This window comes from Semicossyphus pulcher, unplaced genomic scaffold (assembly GCF_022749685.1).
Source record: "Semicossyphus pulcher isolate SPU_LCO1_2020_fin unplaced genomic scaffold, fSemPul1.0.p SCAF_13, whole genome shotgun sequence".
Lineage (NCBI taxonomy): Eukaryota > Metazoa > Chordata > Actinopteri > Labriformes > Labridae > Semicossyphus > Semicossyphus pulcher.
This window is the reverse complement of record NW_027211637.1, coordinates 7,194,443-7,212,526: the sequence shown is the minus strand read 5'-3', so window position 1 is coordinate 7,212,526 and position 18,084 is coordinate 7,194,443. Positions and strand designations below refer to the sequence as shown.

Sequence of the window (18,084 nt, the reverse complement as noted above, 5' to 3'; positions counted from 1 at the left end):
AGGACAAAAAGTTTCACCAGAATGTCTTAACTCAGTTTTACAAATTAATTCATTTCCCTCTTTAGGTCAGTAAAACACTGAAAGCCACTCTCACGGCCCTGCTGGACACCATGTGTGAAAGCGACAGTAACCCCTCCCCCGACGTGCCCAGCAGCCTATCACATGAGCCCCCTGGAGGAAACACTGCCCAAAAACTTACCCTTGCCAAGCGTCGAGCCAATCAGCAGGAGACAGAGACCTACTATTTTACTGTGAGTTACTGCACTCGGCAAAGGGGGATATGTTTCTGTTACAGCATCTTCAAAGGCATATGATAATGTCCAACCAAGTCTAAACCTCATATTAGCCAGCATAAAGGCTCCTGACAAGATTCTTTTTTATAGTTAGATATTTTCTCTATGCAGTGGTGCACTCATCATTAATATATTTACTCCTGACATATGAGCTTAATGTTTAGAGTGAGTGATGGCCTTTTGAACGACAAATGAAATGTTGTGCAGCAGCGTTCAAGAAACTGTGCTTCAGTCATGAAAGAAAAACCAATGACTGTATATAAAGATGGAAGACCTGTCTCCCCCTCCTCTTGTTGTTCAAAAGTGAAGCCAAAATACCTCCAAAGTGGGCGCTGCCATCTTGTGCATTTGGAGCCAGAGTCTGTGCAGCACAGATCGGCTGGTGGAGCTGCTGTATTAAGGCCAGTTCAGATCAATGATTCGCAGCGAGACTGGATGCAACTGCCAAAAGAATTGATGTAACATTGATTAATAAATGTTGAAGACAGAGAGTTTGGAAAGAGAGGATCTGGAGCCGTCTTTGGCTATTGCGTCAGAGACAGGGTGCCTACGCTAGTTTATGCTGTTTCCTGATTGGCTGAAGTGAAATAGCTACATCATTCAGTTCTAAAACTGCATTTGGAGATTGTCAAAGCTTTTGCAACTCCACGCAACGGCTTCAGACGCTCTGCAACTAACCAGCTCACACCGCTGCAATTTTCTCTGCAACATTCTGTTTTAAAACTGTTTTGTCACGTTGCGAATCATTGATCTAAACTGGCCTTTAATGTGCCACCCCTTTCGCTAACCAAGACACACATTTAACTTACCGATAAACCTGCAAAGTTGTCTCATGTCAGTGAATTTAACAGCAGAACAGCAGCGTCTTGTGTTGGTCTGAAGCAGACCTTCATGTTTATGGAAACTTTAATGACTGTAATGTTTGTGTTAGTTCCGTCTCCTCTCACTGTTCCTCCTCTACTCTGCTACAGACAGAACACTGCAGGAGTTGTATTTGTCAACAGAGCTGTCAATCAACTTTTTTTATAGCATCAAATAACTAATTCAAATTAATATTGTCAGCAAAATTAACACTTGGACATACATCGGCATAATAAGAACTAACTATAATGACAGAAACCGTGTTTGAGAAAAATGTATATGACGTGTATTTTGATTTTATAGTTTGACTCATGTCCCATCTGTTAACATGGAGGAGGCGGGCTTTATGACCTATACTGCAGCCAGTCAGCAGGGGGCGACAGAGATGTTTTGGCTTCACTTTTAGCTTCATCTTTTTATACAGGCTGTGGGGAAAACTGTCATACATAACCATTTTGTTTGATGCTTTGTCTCAGAAAGTAAAGGAGTTCCTCATCAGCAGCTCTCTGACCTTCAAACTTCAAGCCAAACACGACCTTCTACAAGATGCCATACAGAAAGGTACTCTTAGATTACAATGATAGATGATATGAAGGACTAATTAACTAAATCACTCTTTGTAGTATATAGAGAGTCAGTGCTTTCTGAGCTTTTGAAAGTTTAAAAGAGTAATTTAGCATCAATGTAACATTGTCAAATCACAAAAAATATTTATGAAGAATCAAAATTGATGGCGATGTGAGAAATTGGTTGTAATTCATCCTAGATATTGTCTTCCTTGTTTAAAATCTGGCACCTTACTTACCGACAAGACAACATGCCAACAGCTTGATGGTAGATTTTGGTTTGTTTTGCTCGTTGCTGCTAATCTAGCCTTGTGTGTCTAGTCCCATCGGAGGCTAGGAGTGGGCTACATTGGCCTGGCAAGCTCACTTCTATTTTACTCCATATGCTCAGATTTCTTTAATAGCTGAACTTGTAGTCTTCAGCCTCAACCAACACTGCCTATAGTGATATCATTTAAGGCACATTATGATGTCACACCGCCCTTTGGAGCCACTAAAAGCTTCATACAACTTTGTTATAAGTTTGTGGTAGTAGTATCTAACACTTAGAAGCAGACTTTGATGTGTGAAGTTGGTGCTTACCCTCTAACAATGCTGCACAGTGTTGCCAGATGTACGATAACTAACGGATTTGTACGATAATTTTGCCCTCTGTACGATCAATAATGCCAAAAAAGGCCAAATGTACGATAATTTTGAATAACTTTCAAAGAAACCCACAATAACATTTCAGCGATGCATCTGTGTGTGCAAGGAATTTATGCAGAGATGTGTATAGCTACTTCAAAAACAGTGCCAAACATGTGGCACAGCTAAAAGAGTTTCAGGAGTTCTGTCATGTTGAGCCTCATAAGCTTCCATCACAGACCTGCTGGCTCTCTCTGCACCAAGTTGTCAAGCGAATGCGCACACAGTGGGACGCTCTGAGGCTTTTTCTTCACCAACCCGTGTAGATATGGTGCTTTTATTTTGAAAGGTAACAACAGAAGGAATGATTGTGTAATGGGCGGCAGTTGACTCTGTTGTGTGATGCATACAGTTACCGTCTTGTAAAAAGGACGGGACCTCCGTGTTGTTACACTGATATGGTCCACAGTTTTGCAATTCAGTGTGGGATTTCGGCCCTTTATTGTTTTTTTCATATGTACGATAGTTTTTGCTAAAATACGATAATTGCTTTATTTTCAGTCTGGCAACACTGATGCTGCACATTGTTTGCACCAGTACTCTGCTTGACTCTTAACCAAACTTCACTTTTTCACTTGTTTTCTGTCTTTTTCTTCCAGCTGAGGCTGTTGACAGTGACCCCTCCAGGTAAAGAGATGAATTTACAAAGTCAAGAATAAAGAGAGTGTGACTGAGAGAGGCAGAGAGACATGGAGAGAGCAGAGAGGACGAGGATACCACAAACAAGATTAATCAAATCTAAACCAAAAAGCCATTTCTGGCAGTTTTCTATTAAGTATTAAAGGTTGATTTTTGGAAGGGAAATACTTGGCATTAAGCATGTTATTTATTATATTTCCCAGAATGCAATGTGCTCGGTCAGTGCGTGTTCGGAAGTCCAGACCTGTTTCCCAATTCTGCCACACACTCTTCACCACAGACATAGTGTCCTACATACAGGTAACACTCACACACACTCTCATGCAAAGTAACAATGAACTGAAACACACCTTGTTTTTACCTCCTTTGATTTGCTTGCTGCACTGCACTGCTGTTCAAACCTCCCAAGGAAACAGTTTAGAAAATCCTGTTACACTGCAGCTGAAGGACTGGTGGGGGATTCTCACAGCACATGCACACACTGACAGTCCATCCCCCCAGTGTACTTCCTGCTGCCTTCATGTGTATGTGTACGGTCATGCTTATAGCTTATTGCTGGCTTTCTCTCCTTTCAACCCCCCCTTTATCTCCTCCTCTCTGGTGAAAAGGATTAAAATGCACTGGCCTCTTTGCTGCCTCCTCTCTCAACTCCTCTATTGAGTGTGTGTGTGCTTATGTGCGCCTCTTCCCAATGCTTCCTAATCTTTATTCCACTTATTTCTTACTCTGCCTTCTCTAATCTGTGCTTTCTCTGTGTCTCTTCTTTGCTGTGCTTGGGCTCTGTGCAGGAGAAGAAGGAGAATGTCTCGAACACAGGTACCAAACCCCATCTTTGATAGCACAGGCAGCCTGGTTGGCTGCTTCCCACAGTGATCAGGGCTGTAGCTATCATTGAGTATGCTGAGGTCATGTGTGTGGATCTTTGTCTGGGCATATTGAGTTCAGTGGCCCAAAAGGGTTTCAAGAACAACTCAGAAAATATAACAATAGAATAACAAAGTACGACATCTGTCAATACATGAAATTTAACGAAATACAACATTTCACATGTATGTCATTTCGCGAAACAAAAGATGTCAGGCAACACGACATTTTAAAAAACATTATAATTTCAGAAAACAAAATCACCTTCAGAAAATTCAACAATGAAGTTTCTGCCTGGCAGTAACTCCCCTTCAAACAGTGTTGTACTGAAAGGGGGGCGGGGGGGGGGCAATCGCACCAACTGGCACCCCCACGTTTAAAAAAAAAGCAAAAGTGCCCTCATGGATGCCCCTGTAGTGGATAAAAAATGCCCTCTCAGGTGCCATTCCAATGCATTAAACATAAATATAAAACATAAAGTGAACTCTGCCCTTCCAGTTGATAAATCCTCTGGGACCTCCACACACTCCTACATGAGAGACAATGTTGAAAATAGTTCAAAATGTCCCTGTTGTTTGACTCCAAGTTGGAGCCCGGAAAGCACGTTAGCATGTTAGCTTGTTAAAAAGTTAGCATGTATAATTTAAACGTATATTTAGAAAGAAAAAAAAGTATGTTTGACTACACACACAGACAGTCAGGCTGTCTCGGCTAATTCACTGCTAATACTATGTTTAAATGAATACAGAGATACAAGAGTGGTCTCAATCTTCCCATCTTACTGTGGGCACGAATGAAGACGAATTATTTTATTGATCACACAGCTCAATAAGGGGTAGCGCTGTCGCCTTACAGCTAGAAGGTTCCTATCAAGTCCCGGTTCCAAGTCCCAAGGTTCTCCCCATGAATGGGTTCCCTCCGGGTACTCTGGTTTCCTCCCACAGTCCAAAGACATGCTTGTTATGTTCATTGGTGACTCTAAATTGCTTGTGGGTGTGAATGCGCGGGTGAAAGGTTGTCTGTCTCAATAGCCTTCTTTACGGGTATGCCACCGCGACGTAACAAAGCTCTGCCATCATGCTGCCTTTGTCTTTTTACACAAGATCAAGCAATGGCGGCATGAAGTCGCCCTAGTGTGTGTTTTTACATTGCATTCCGGTGTTGTTCTGCCTCTGTTAGATCGATAGATAATGGAAGGATGGAAGTGTTCGAGAAACTCTTTTGGTGTCTGCGAGGATATTGAGGGGTCTCTGACTCATGGCCTCAGTATTTCAAAATCCTTGTTACGGCCCTGTCAGTGACATCCAGTATTTCACCTGCACTTTGTATCAACCAAACACATAAAAAGCATGTAGTTATTCTCTCTTATAAACCCTTTTCTTCTGTTTAATCACTGTTTTTCTTGCATTCTATCTGGCTTGACACATTTCTTCCTCTTGTTATGGCTGTTTTTTGTCCACCTCCTCTTTCCTTGCATCTCTACCTGCCCTCTCTGTCGGTCTCTAACTCTCATCTCTCCTCACCTCTTCCTGTGCAGAGCTCTGGGCAGCAGATTCCTGTGGTGGTTGAAAGCTGCATCCGTTTCATAAACCTTCACGGTGAGTCAGTTTTTATGACATTAGCAATGAGCCATGCTGAGAGAGCTTTGGACATAGACACTGCGTAAGTGGAGGTTTTTTGTGTGGAACATCATGCATCTATGACCATGTAATGTAATGTGAATGTGTGTGTGTTGTGTGTGTTTCAGGCCTACACCATGAAGGGATATTCAGAGTTCCTGGGTCACAAAGGGAAGTTAACCTCATCAGAGACGCATTTGAGAGAGGTAAGCGAGCCTCTGAAATTGCATCACCTTGCATAAAAGTAATTATTTTTTATGTGTTTTAATAACCGTATTTCAGGTTTGGATCCAATACTCAGGTCTTCAGCCTCTATAAACTCTTTAATGGATTAATGTCTATCAAAAGATCTCCTTACAAATTAAATAAAATCAAAGGGTAAGCTCAGCGGAAACTGCTCACAGTCATAACTGTATCCAGCCTCTTTACCTGTCCTTAATCCTCATAACATATGGCGCACCCAGGTGGTGAATGTGCTAATCTCAGGCCTCCTCCTGTAGGAGTAACACTTCAATATGGTTGTATGCTCCAGTGAACATAAAGACGGGGTGAGAAGCCAGTTAAGGATAATGACCTTGTCGCTGCTCTTCTTCCTTCTGCTCAACAGTTGGTGTCTCTGGTGTAAAATTCTGAGCTCTAATGGAGACCTCATTAGAAGCTAATTTAAAGTTACATTTGAAAATATAATGTTACTGATAATTTAACTGTTTGTCTTTCACAAGTTTTTTATAACCTTTATCCATAATACCAGATTTTTTTTGGCTAAGTTGACAGAAAAAAGCAGAAAAATCAAAAGCCTTGACTCGTACACGGCCTCCCACGTAACTCCTGAGTGACATATCTGTTTTTCAGAAGCTACTCAACTTCAACTTTATAGATATAATCTCGAAGATCTCAGTTTCATTCTCTTTGGCAGCACCTACAGCGATAAACGGTAATTGCGGGAGCACACTTCCCAGATATCCAGACAGTGTCGCATGTGTGACCTCCACGGTTGGCTCTGACTGTTTGCCTTCATCTGAGCGTCCAATTTGTTTCTTCTTCTTTGGATTTTCACTTATTTTTGAAGTTGTATCTGTAGTCATCGATCTTTTCTTTGTTTGTTCAGCCATAGTAGATTACTGTTTACTCGCAACACTTGCAGAGACCGGAAAAGCAGCCACTTAGCTCCGCCTACCCTCTCTGGCAGACCAACCACTGCTGGGTGATGGAAAACTGGGCGCCGCTTGTGATTTTTTCCATGAAAGTCGCACCAGACACCCAGTCCATAATACTTCAAATGCAAAGGCTTTCATCAGTGGGCCATAGGCTCAGTCACCATTGTGTTACTTCATTCGGCGATAGATAGTGACTTAACAGACATCTATCTAACTGAAAATCTTCAAGATTATTACTTAAAGTTTAACTACTTACTGTCTTCGTCTGCCTGCTTTTTGGTGCAAGTCATGTAGTGTACAGTGAACTTTTTAGAGCTTTTCCACTGAAAAAAAGTTGCAAAAGGGAGCCAAGAGAATGCAGTGAAAATCAGCCAAAACAATGAGCTCAAACTGAATCCGTTGGTGTTATAAAAATGTTGATTATAGCTCCTTTACAGAAAAGTAAGGAGTGATTTTTAGATTTGATTATCTCTTTTTCAAGTAATGATTATTCAGGATTTGATGTTTACTGCTTAAATGCCATTTATCAGATTCCTATCGTCACTAGTGCGTCACTCACTGTAGACATTTTGCAGAGCACAATTTTACTTCTGATAGCTATACCCTGTCCCCTTTTTCTGCCACAATGCTGCATTTTACTATATGTCTTGTTCCTGCATGAAAACGTGTGCTTCAGCCTGTGTTCCTACACGGATACTTTCAGCTCACATTTCTGTTTGACTCCCTGCAGGAGACGATCCTCTGTCTGACAGTGAGTGTGACCTGGACTCTGTGGCTGGCGTGTTGAAGCTTTACTTCAGGGGCCTGGAGCCTCCTCTCTTCCCTTATGACAGCTACCCTCAGCTGCTGGAGTGTGTCCGTAAGACCCACCTTATATAACCTCCATGTCTGTCTATGATTCTGTTTTAATTACTTCTGCGTTCGTGCATCTTTAGATTTCTACTACCTGATTTATCCTCTCATGTACAATATAATGTAGGTAAATCTTTCTGCATAGGGATGAACCTGCTAATTTTGAGTTAGCTCATTGCAGCCTCAGTAAAAACATTACAAGGTGATTGCACTTTCACTGATGCCCCCGTCACCTTCAAATATTTATTACCGTCTTTTTCGCTCTCTGTTTTTATCTCTCTCTCTGTCTCCTTGTTTTTGCTGCAGGTGCTTTTTGTTTTCCAAAACAGAAACTCTCAGTTACAATTTGCATGGCTTATCCTGTGAACCTGCCTGCAGGTTCACACCTCATAAATACTTCAGTGGCTTAATAAATCAGCCCAGCCTCCTTATCTTAGTAGTTTAAGTGCTTGTCACAGCATTTCTGTAAGTTCGAATTTGGGTTGATTTGTGCGACTTCACAGTTTCTATCTGCTTCAGGCTTGCAGAAACTGTAAAAACAACAAATAAAACTTGTTTTAGTCGTTTAATCTTTGCTTTGACTGGTCTTTTTATCTTTTTTTATCTCTGTCATGGTCAGAAATTGAGGCGGTGACGGAGAAAGCAGCGCAGATTAAAGCAATCATTTCCACCTTCCCACGGCCTCTCCTCATCGTGATGCGTTACCTCTTCGCTTTCCTAAATCAGTAAGCCACAACTTAACCAAGTGTGTTTTACCTAACTTGCGCCGTTGGAGATAACATGATCATTTATTTTGCATGTGTGTGTTTTCCCAGTGTGTCTCAGTACAGTGATGAGAACATGATGCAGCCCTACAACTTGGCCGTCTGCTTCGGTCCAAGCCTGCTGAGGGGGTTGGAGTCTGATGATGCTGTTGCTCAGCAGCCACAGGTCAATGATCTCGTCAAAACCATGATCCTCCAACATGACAGCATCTACCCCGGCCAATCAGAACTGCCAGGCCCTGTCTATGAGAAGCACATGACTCTGGAGCAGGAGTACTGGTGAGGGATAAGTGGTCATTAATATTCATGTGACTGTTGCTGTTGTTACTAAATACTTTGACAGTTACCTGTCAAGTCAAAAATATTACTTAATATATCTATTTAAAGTAATGAAGTTACTTCTGAATAATCACAATGGAGAGTAAAAAGTTTGTTTTTTTACCACTTCAGTGTACAAAATAAATCACAACAATAAACTGTATGTAAGAAGTGTACGTAGCCATCATGACATCATCCTTTGGTATGTGGACTACCACAGAGAGAGGTTATGAACCACTGCTAGTGCTAGCTGAGTTTAAAGAAGAAAAAGACATACTTTATTAATACCAGAGGGGAAGTTAAATTTTTTCACTCTGCTATCAGAAACATGCTACACACACATAGGCCCGACATACACACATGCACAAACAGGACACAAGGGTACCTCGACAGGGAACTGGGACCTCTCCAGCTACCAGCCCCAGTTCAATGCTTGGTCCAAACTGGGGCTTGAAGCTGCCACCCTCCAGTTCCCTCTCATGTCCCTACAGACTGAGCTACTGCCTACCCCCAGCTACTCTCTACCCCTTGCAAGCTGCATTTTTGAATCCCAGAAACTGTAATATACGTAAATTGGGATGCTACTTTTAGCTGGCGGAAAACAGGCAACAAATTTACACATAAAATAAAAAGCTGACACCTCAGACTGTATTTAAGTACAACCACACACTGATGGGGACATTTTTCAGGCAGCCCCACTCTGATACATAGCCTGCTTTCTTAGCCTTTTTTTAACCTAAATATGACCATAACTTACAACATGAACTTCATGCTGTATTGAAAAAGACTTAAATTCTGATTGTGACCTAAAGGTCTTAAGAAAATGTTTGCTGAGGTAGTAAATCAAGTGAAAAGTTGGGTTATTTTCCCATAAACTTACAGTATACAGTACATACATGTTTGCAAGCAGTCGAGTTGCCCCCTGCTGGACGTAAGAGAGACTGCAGGTTTAAAGCACTACTGTATTAGCTCCCCTTTTAGACCCAGAGGCTACGTCCGCTACTGACATAAAGTTTATCATAACAATATATTGATATAATCATTTTTGCTCGCCGACTTTGAGAGCACTCGTTCACAAAGTCGGCATTAAAACTTTATGCTAAAATATAGCTGTTAATTTCTCTTTAACACTCTCTGTAAATATTTAATACTGATGTTATTTATGATGTATTTATCTACATTTTCTAATGTTCTTATAAACTTCTACTACTTTTGGTCTGGTATGAAAATGGTCTTGATGCTTTTGCTCAAATCTGATGTTATGGTTAAGATATTTTTTGCTTTTAAATGCCTTCTTGTTTCTGTCCTTGGATGACTTGTAGTCAAATAAATGACTTGGCAGCAGCTTCACATCGCTCCAGAGATTTGTTGGTCATGTTTGGGTTTCAAACTCGGTCTGAGATGGTTCCAAAATATGAAGAGCAGCTTCCCCCTCCGTTCCATTTTCATGGCTCTTCTTCTTGAAACATAATGTTATAATATGCCAAAGGCTTCTCTGTGCAGCTTGCAATGCTTTGTGTAAAAGCTGTGTAATACTATTGAGCTTATTGCTCACTAAAATTGAACACAAGCCTCCAGCCAATCGACAGTATCCATGAAATCTCTTACATGCCGAAATCAGCTCATGGGGACTTCAGTAAAACTTAATGTTTACAAGCTCGGTCGCTTGATTTCTGAGGTATAGGGTCATTCTAGATGTCTCAGCCTTATGTGAAATTACATAAGCAGAGAGGGGTTCTGTAAAGAGAAGCTGTGGTAAGACAGTCGGTCTGTGTGTTAATCAGAAGAGGAACTGTGCATGACCACCGAGATTTTTCTGCTTGTCTGCAGTGAACCAATCACAGAGGAGGGAGACGGAGAGTCTGAGCATATGCCGAGTGAGGACGGTGAGTACATACAGTACAAACACACACACACACACACACACACCAATCATACTGTATGTTTCCATTAGACATAGGAGACATTAGATATAAGATATATTAACAAGAAAGATGAATAAAAACATTCAAAGGTCCATTGTAACTGTGCCTTGTGTTTGTATGTGTGTACAGAGTGGGAGGCGGTAGCTATGTTCGACTACGTGGCGAGATCCCCCGCAGAGCTGTCCTTCAAGCTGGGAGAGCTTATTATCCTTCACAGCAAGGCCTCGTGTGATTGGTGGAGAGGCGAAGTGGGAGGAGTTAAGGGTCTCATCCCTCACAAGTACATCAGTGTGCTGGATGGGTGAGTGACGTTACTTCAAAGCATTTACACAACCATTGTCGCCATATTCAGAACCATGGCCATGGATAAGCCCATTCTGAATAAGTGAAGTGGACTGTGAAATATATACTGTGGAGCCCTCTTTGATTCAAATTTTATAAATCTAGGGTGCTATGAGGCTGCAAGAATTACTTTTATCTATTTTTCATCCAAGCAATACTGGTTGATTGGTGGATTTTTGTTAGGGTATACGGTAAACTGGACATCCTAAATGGTACATCACTCAAGGACGGTTTCTCACGTCTTGTATTGTTTGGTTACTGATGCGTATTCTTGTCAGCTCCCGTTGGATTGTGTCGTCACTTTCTGTTTAAGCTAGCAAATCCATAACCTAAAAAATTGTGTATTCACCAATTCTTTTCCATAACCCTTGTATCAAACCTACCAGAGCAAAGTTGTTTGGAGATTATATAGAAGGGTTTGACATTGTGGGTGATAGACGTTAAATTCCTTCTAGCATAAAGTTAGATGTTTATTTTTGTTCTTAATTGGGAGCGCATAGAAACACCTAGCTTAGTTTGTCCAAAAGTAAAGCTGAAATGTGGTTTTATTACTATTACTGGACTATTTCTCAGACAGGCACTTCCTGGAGTCTTGTATTTACTGCGCCCCTCCAAGAAATACTCCAGCATACAAACGTCAATAAAAAACAAAACTTGTCAGGTTTTGCATGGGTTAAACAAAACATCCATATTATATGTAAATTTTTGAGGTTTACCTGTGTTTGCAGGTAGATTTTCTTAAATTTGGACGGAGCTAGGCTAGCTGTTTCCCTTTGTTTGCACTCTTTATGTTAAGCTAAGCCAACCATCCCCCGACTCCTGGATCCAGCTTGATATTTATGAAACAGACGTAAAACTTTATAATAAAATGTACAAATGCATAATATTCTGCCATGAAGGTTAACATCTGCTAGTGTGTCAGGGATTTCAGCTTGTTTTCACTGAAGAAATAAAAATAGCAGTTAAAGGGACAAGTGCTGGAAAAAATGATTTAAAGAACTGAATCTCATCTCTAACGCTCACGCTCTGAGAAAGACCATGAGTGTGTGTGTGTGTGTGTGTGTGTGTGTGTGTGTGTGTGTGTGTGTGTGTGTGTGTGTGTGCGTGATGGATCACACTGAACAGGTGCCTTAGTTGAAAAAAAGATGTGGAACTTCTAGTTTAGGCAACCTCAGAACAAGTATTTTAACATTACTTTTATATTCTGTGCTCGTCTGTGTGGGTGTTTAAACTGCATATCAAATTCACATTGCCCTATATATACATATATAAACACTGCACAGTTAACTCTGGCCATAACAGTCAGAGTCTCAGCTCATGTACCTCTACAGATAAAGGACACTTTGATTAAAGATTTGATCGTTATAAAGAACACTTAAAACCATCGCATTGATTGCATTGAAGTGACAGTGGCTTAACAAACTTTAACATAACACATATCACAAAGGAAGTGCGTTTGTAGAGGCTTTGCTATTCATTGTGATATATTTCAAGGAGTTTGAATAACTGTGTCCATCCAGTAAATAATTCTGTCTCATTTTATTTGGAAAAGATTCTGTGTAACAAAATCTGGTCACATTTACTCTGGCTTCTGCTCCTTCCCACAGTGATTTTTGTCGTTTAACAATGATCCCATTTATAAACGTGTACTTGTTGTACTTTCTGTCGTGAAATATAAGCTTTATATATCTCTCTCTTCTTCTTCTCCCTCAGGTCAGAGCGAGGGAAAAGAGAAGAAGGAGGAGGAGGAGGCAGCACTGGAAACCTGACAGTAGAGGATCCACAGACGGAGAACACAACTCGGTATACAAATACAGACACACACACACAAGAAGACAGACACACACTTGAATGCACACACATACTTGAATGCACACCGCAAGATATAAATGCACTCACACCACCAAGCACATGTAGCAATAGATGTCGACAGGCGAATACACACAGACAGACAGAAATACTCATGTTCACATTGTTGCACACAGGACACACATGGACAAACTCTTGCACATGAATGCTCAACATGCGAAGTTACACTGCTTGTGTGTGCATCTTGACAGGATGCGGGTGAACAGCGACAGTGCTTCGTTGCCTGGGAGACAGAGAGGAAGTGAGGGGAGCCCGAATCGAAAACCGCCAACTTCCCCTGCAACACGACACCTGCCAGTGTAAGACTGACACACACCTCGGACACAAAGCATGTTCTGCATTATTCATGACATACAATGTGCTTGACCCGTCACTTAAATATATTGACAGCCTCTGGAGATATTCTGTAGGTGATAGATATTTATGTAGAACCATTGAGCAAAAACGGAAATAACAACATACATCTTTGCCATAATGATACTTTTAAGCTTTTGCAATCAACGTCCTTTAACAACGGATCACATGACTGTGATACAAAATCACCTGACTCTGTAGTTCTGCTCAGCTCTACACATCTGTTTAGTGTCTTTAAGAACTAATATTCACTTTACAGCTCACAAATGTACCGTTTTAGCTCACTCTCACCGAGCTCATCAGCACATCAGCTAAAGTTAGCCATTAACTAATGAACTCATGGCGCATTAAGCAGCTTAAGAGCAACATATTTCACTCAGGAGTTGGAGGAGACCAAAACAGAGCTAAAATAATTAGGACAATTTTGATTAGATTCAATGAATAGAAAGACGTCTCCAAATTAATGCTAATGTCTATCCGTCCATTTCATGTGTATAAAGGCAAGTGTTTCTCTGTGCTATTAAGTTCAACATATTAACTTATCAGTGTTCTGTTCAGTGTTACATTTCCTGTTTCTGTTACCCACAACTGTGCAGAAAAATATGTTGGGTCAGACAGTCCTTTTAAAATCTGCAGGTAAGTCTTGACACTTTCAGCTGCGTCAGCTGTTAAGTTACAAGAAGTAAAATTCTAATCGTATTTTTGTAAATTTATGTTATAAAAATAAAATAAAAAGGCCGGCAGTTCAGCTCAGTGGTTAAGTCGCGCGGCCTGTGTACAGAGGCTCTAGCCTTCGATGCGGCGGCCCCAGGTTCACGTGTCATCCCGTTTGAAGTTACAATTAAATGCAAGTCCCCTGTAGGTTTTATTTTAGGATTAAGGCAAAGATAAGGTTAATGTAGAACTTCTTAGGACACTGTTTTGAAGCTTATCAAAAAATAAATTAAAAATATGACGACACAACCCAACGCAAGCCGAGGATGCGCATGAGACACACAGACATAAGGCATTACCTTTGGCTGACTAATTTCTTTAAGGACTCCTGTTTTTGCAGATGCCAATTTGTTGTGAAAAAGTTATAATAACAATAAAGAGAGCACGTTGCACTTGGACACTTTCCATGACTTGATATGGCATGAATAAGTCTATAGTGTGTGAGAGCATGTTAATATAAAACATTAACCATGGTTCAAAACAGTTAAGGCATTGAGAAATGAGCATTTCTATCTTTTTATTTCTCTCCCTCATCTCTGTTACCTTTTGTCTTTCAGGTCTCAGGAGCGAAGACACACTTTGGACACTGTGAGACAGGCTGGCTTCAGACCCACAGACAGACCTCCAATTGGTCAGCTACCAGACAGAGCACCAGTCGACAAGGTTAGTAGTTTGTCCATCTGAGGACTCAGACTAACACATCCCCTGTGAGACACTCAGGTCTTTGTTGTTGTTAATTCTGTTGATGCAATTACTTGAAATTCAGTCGACTCAGTCGAAGTCTGTCATAAATTTTGGGCCAGATGAAGCTTGTAACAAAATGAGGCTCTGTTTGAAAAGGCTGATTGAACAAATCTTTTAGATAAATGTGCTGAATGCACTCAGAATGTGAGTTGAATATTTTGGCTGAATTTGAGAGAAGTTTTTGTGTCTGGGAACGTTGTCAATTCGCCCCCTTCTAAAAGTCTTACGTGGGAAGCTGGTGTTAGATTAGATCATATCACATTCATTTAGAAGTCAATGTCTGAAAGCATAAACAGTAACAATAACATCCCAAACTTCATGCAATATAACTGTAAATACAGACATCAAATCTGACTCTGACTCTACATTTAAGAAAACCTTCTTGATGAACTTGAACACAGCACGAGTGCAGCATTTTGTGCAGTCTGAAGTTCTCACTTGAACGGGACGGGTCCATTGTTTAGTGGGAAATATTTTCATGGTCAGGCTTTACCAAACAAGCATCACTGAGGCGACATGTTCATGACCTTCAATGTCTCTTGTCTCTCTCCCTTGCTTTTTGCGTCTCCTCCTCTCGCTCTCTCAGGAGATGATCAGCCGTCAGATGAACTCTGTGTTCAAAGAGCTCCTGTCTCGCCAGCCTCCCGTGCAGCAGTCCGCCCTCGCCACCCCTGCCGTCCCTGCTCCCTCTTCCGCCTCCTCCTCTTCCTCTCTTCCTCAAGCCGCTCCGGCTGCCAAAAAAGTAGGATTTGGCCTCAGAGGACGGGCCCTTTTCAGACCGGTAGACTAAAAGAGAGGAGAGGATGACTGTAATTATTGATTTATTGTTTGCTGATGCTGATGATACATTTGGTGAAGATCTTGAGTTATTTTTTTGACAGGTGTATAATATTTACGTCTCTGCCATCTCATAGTGCCACTAGTCTCGGTGCCGTGTTACTGTATGTCCAGTGTGTCTGTTTTCAAGCTGGTTTTTGGTCTTTTTGTGTTCTGGTCCGGTTTTGTTCTCAAGGCTTTAGCAACTTTTGGGAGAATCAGGGATGTGACATCACCGGTGATACCACCAGACTGACTTTTTTAAGTGGTTGCCATACGACAACATCAACAAGACTTACGCTGCCCCTAGTGGCAGATCTGAGATAAGTTTACCCTTAAAATAACATTAAAAAAGAAAACTGATCTGGGGCCTGAGTGCCTTTACATGTTTTACTTTTTACATTGGTTTCACTTGAAGACTTGATGTAGTTTTAAGTCTGCATTTTGTTTAAAAAAGGAGTGTGATCTGTTTATGTTACCCCAAAGTGTTCAATATTAAATAGTACAATTATGACCAATATCACTGCCTAAATTAGGTGAAATATAAAATGAACCAACATTTAGCAAAACTGCTAAAATTCCTCTTATCCCAAATAGTTATCACTTTATTATTTATTTATTATTTCAAACATTTCATAATTCTACTGGATGTTATTTTTATTTCAATATGGATTTTTTAAAGGTCTCTTTATATATCATAAAGGCAATTTCACATATTATGTCATATCAATTATCTTGAAAGTGGTTAGCAAGCAAAACAATTGCTACCAGATTAGCCACTTAGCCACTGTTAGCTAGAGCAGCAACAACTCTTTTTTTATAGTATATACATATTATAGTGTATAATAAAGATGGGTACCGAAACCCAGTATTAAACGGGCCCCGGGGCTGAATTATGAAATACTGCAGTATTGATAAACCGCCGACGTTATCGACTCTGCTTTCAGTACTGGAGAAATAAAGAAAATAAATTTCCTGTTATTGCTACAAAAACGTTCTCACACATTTAATCTAACCTACCATTTCTAATTTGCAATAACATTAAGACCTTTGTCTGTGATGCATATTCCAATCCAGAGGAGAGATCTCTCTCATGGAGCCTGTGTGCGAGGGGCTGGGGCAGCTCTATCGTATGGGGGAAGCAATTGCAGTCATGTTAAGCTATGTAAATAACAGGAGATGATTGTTTCTTTGAATTAATGCTGTCTTTATTTACAGTAGCAGCTAGATAGTTCAGTCACAGTTATTTTGACATTATTGTTGCTCTCGCTAACAGGAGTGAACTGGCTAATGGCGTAGTTGAGCCTGCTAGCTTAAGAAGCACGGGGCATTTGATTGGCTAAAGGTGAAAAAGTGAGATAATGGGGGGGAAATGTTCTCATAAAATGTTATTTCATCATATATCATTAAATGATCAGGAATGTTTTCATTTTTCATCATCATTTGTTACATTGTTACAAATTATTGTTCCATTTTTATATCTAAAACAATTTATTCATGGGAATAACTATTTCATAATTCGTTTTTTATTGAACATTTTGGGTCACAGATGTTAGCTGTGAAAACTGTAAGCAGTAATGAGGTTAGTACTTTCTAATGGCATGCAGTATTAGCACACACACATGCACACACACACATACATACATACACAGACAGAAAACATTCCCCTTCATATGTGATATACGGCCCGATATATGCAGGCCAAAACTCAGGGCTTTTGCAGAGTTAGAGACGAGCTAGCTCAGGTTTGGTTTCGAAGGAATAAGTAAGAGTTTCTCACTCAGGGCTTTGGTTTACTGACTCTTCAACTGGAAACTGTGCCCTAGCCTCAAGAGCCAAAATGGCCCCCTTATCAGAGAGGATTGTGACTTCCTCTGGTTTAAACTGTGAATGCAATGTTGATATTCTGGAGCCACGATCGAAACTCTTGTCTCTTTCATCCATACATATTGGCCCCCCTGACTATATCTAGCACTATCCACAGGTCCCATTCAAATGTGTGTTTCAGGATTTTTGCAGGGAGGTGTACGATTACTTTGACTCCAAAAGCATTTGAAATGTTTTTACATCAGTCATCTCCTCCTTGTCGTGTTTCAGTATTGGCAACATGGGAGTTGAATCCTTTTTTTATTTTTAAATTAATTCTGCTTCTATGATTTAACACCCTGTTATTCTGGATCACTGTTTGATGATGTCACTAAATTTACTGTGTCCAATTGTATATGTGGTGAGAAAATATGAATCCAATAAAGATGATAAAGTGATGAATGATGAATCGGTTGTTGGTGTGTTTAAAGTGCATAAATGTCTGTATTCCTGGGACACATCTACAGATGACCATGTGGGGGCAGCTGCAGCATCTACTGTGGGACTTTTGCTCAAAGAGATCCAGCTCCTTGTGCTGTAAGTGTGAAACAATAAGACAATCAGTCATCACTGTCCTCCTCATTCCAAGCTTACTCTGCATGATTTTAGACCTGATTTTTCCATTCACTATCACTTCTTTTAGGATCACTGACAAAAGCCCTGTATCAGAGGCAAAGTAGCACACTCTCATACTGATGATCTTTTTTTATGTTATCTTATTTTATTAAATTAATAATCTCAAAGTTTTTCATTTAAATAAATGTCTGTTAAGTAACTATCTATCGCTGAAGGAGGTAACACAATGGTGATGAAAGCCTTTGCATTTGCAGTATT

At 40.5% G+C, this 18,084-nt stretch overlaps 1 protein-coding gene across 1 annotated transcript in view; it reads left to right on the top strand.

Annotated features, from left to right (window-relative positions):
• The window catches only part of LOC138589334 (SLIT-ROBO Rho GTPase-activating protein 3-like), a 38,550-nt gene extending 20,891 nt beyond the window's left edge, over positions 1 to 17,659 (top strand). The window contains exons 10-24 of the mRNA XM_069659575.1: positions 66 to 251; positions 1,631 to 1,715; positions 3,007 to 3,034; positions 3,835 to 3,862; positions 5,448 to 5,508; positions 5,658 to 5,735; positions 7,417 to 7,545; positions 8,158 to 8,263; positions 8,354 to 8,581; positions 10,451 to 10,506; positions 10,675 to 10,846; positions 12,601 to 12,690; positions 12,948 to 13,055; positions 14,382 to 14,487; positions 15,155 to 17,659. Of these exons, the coding sequence (XP_069515676.1) occupies positions 66 to 251; positions 1,631 to 1,715; positions 3,007 to 3,034; positions 3,835 to 3,862; positions 5,448 to 5,508; positions 5,658 to 5,735; positions 7,417 to 7,545; positions 8,158 to 8,263; positions 8,354 to 8,581; positions 10,451 to 10,506; positions 10,675 to 10,846; positions 12,601 to 12,690; positions 12,948 to 13,055; positions 14,382 to 14,487; positions 15,155 to 15,358 (1,665 nt within the window). The 3' untranslated portion in view covers positions 15,359 to 17,659. The remainder of the gene's footprint in view (positions 1 to 65; positions 252 to 1,630; positions 1,716 to 3,006; positions 3,035 to 3,834; positions 3,863 to 5,447; positions 5,509 to 5,657; positions 5,736 to 7,416; positions 7,546 to 8,157; positions 8,264 to 8,353; positions 8,582 to 10,450; positions 10,507 to 10,674; positions 10,847 to 12,600; positions 12,691 to 12,947; positions 13,056 to 14,381; positions 14,488 to 15,154) is intronic.
• Positions 17,660 to 18,084: the final 425 nt, after the last annotated feature.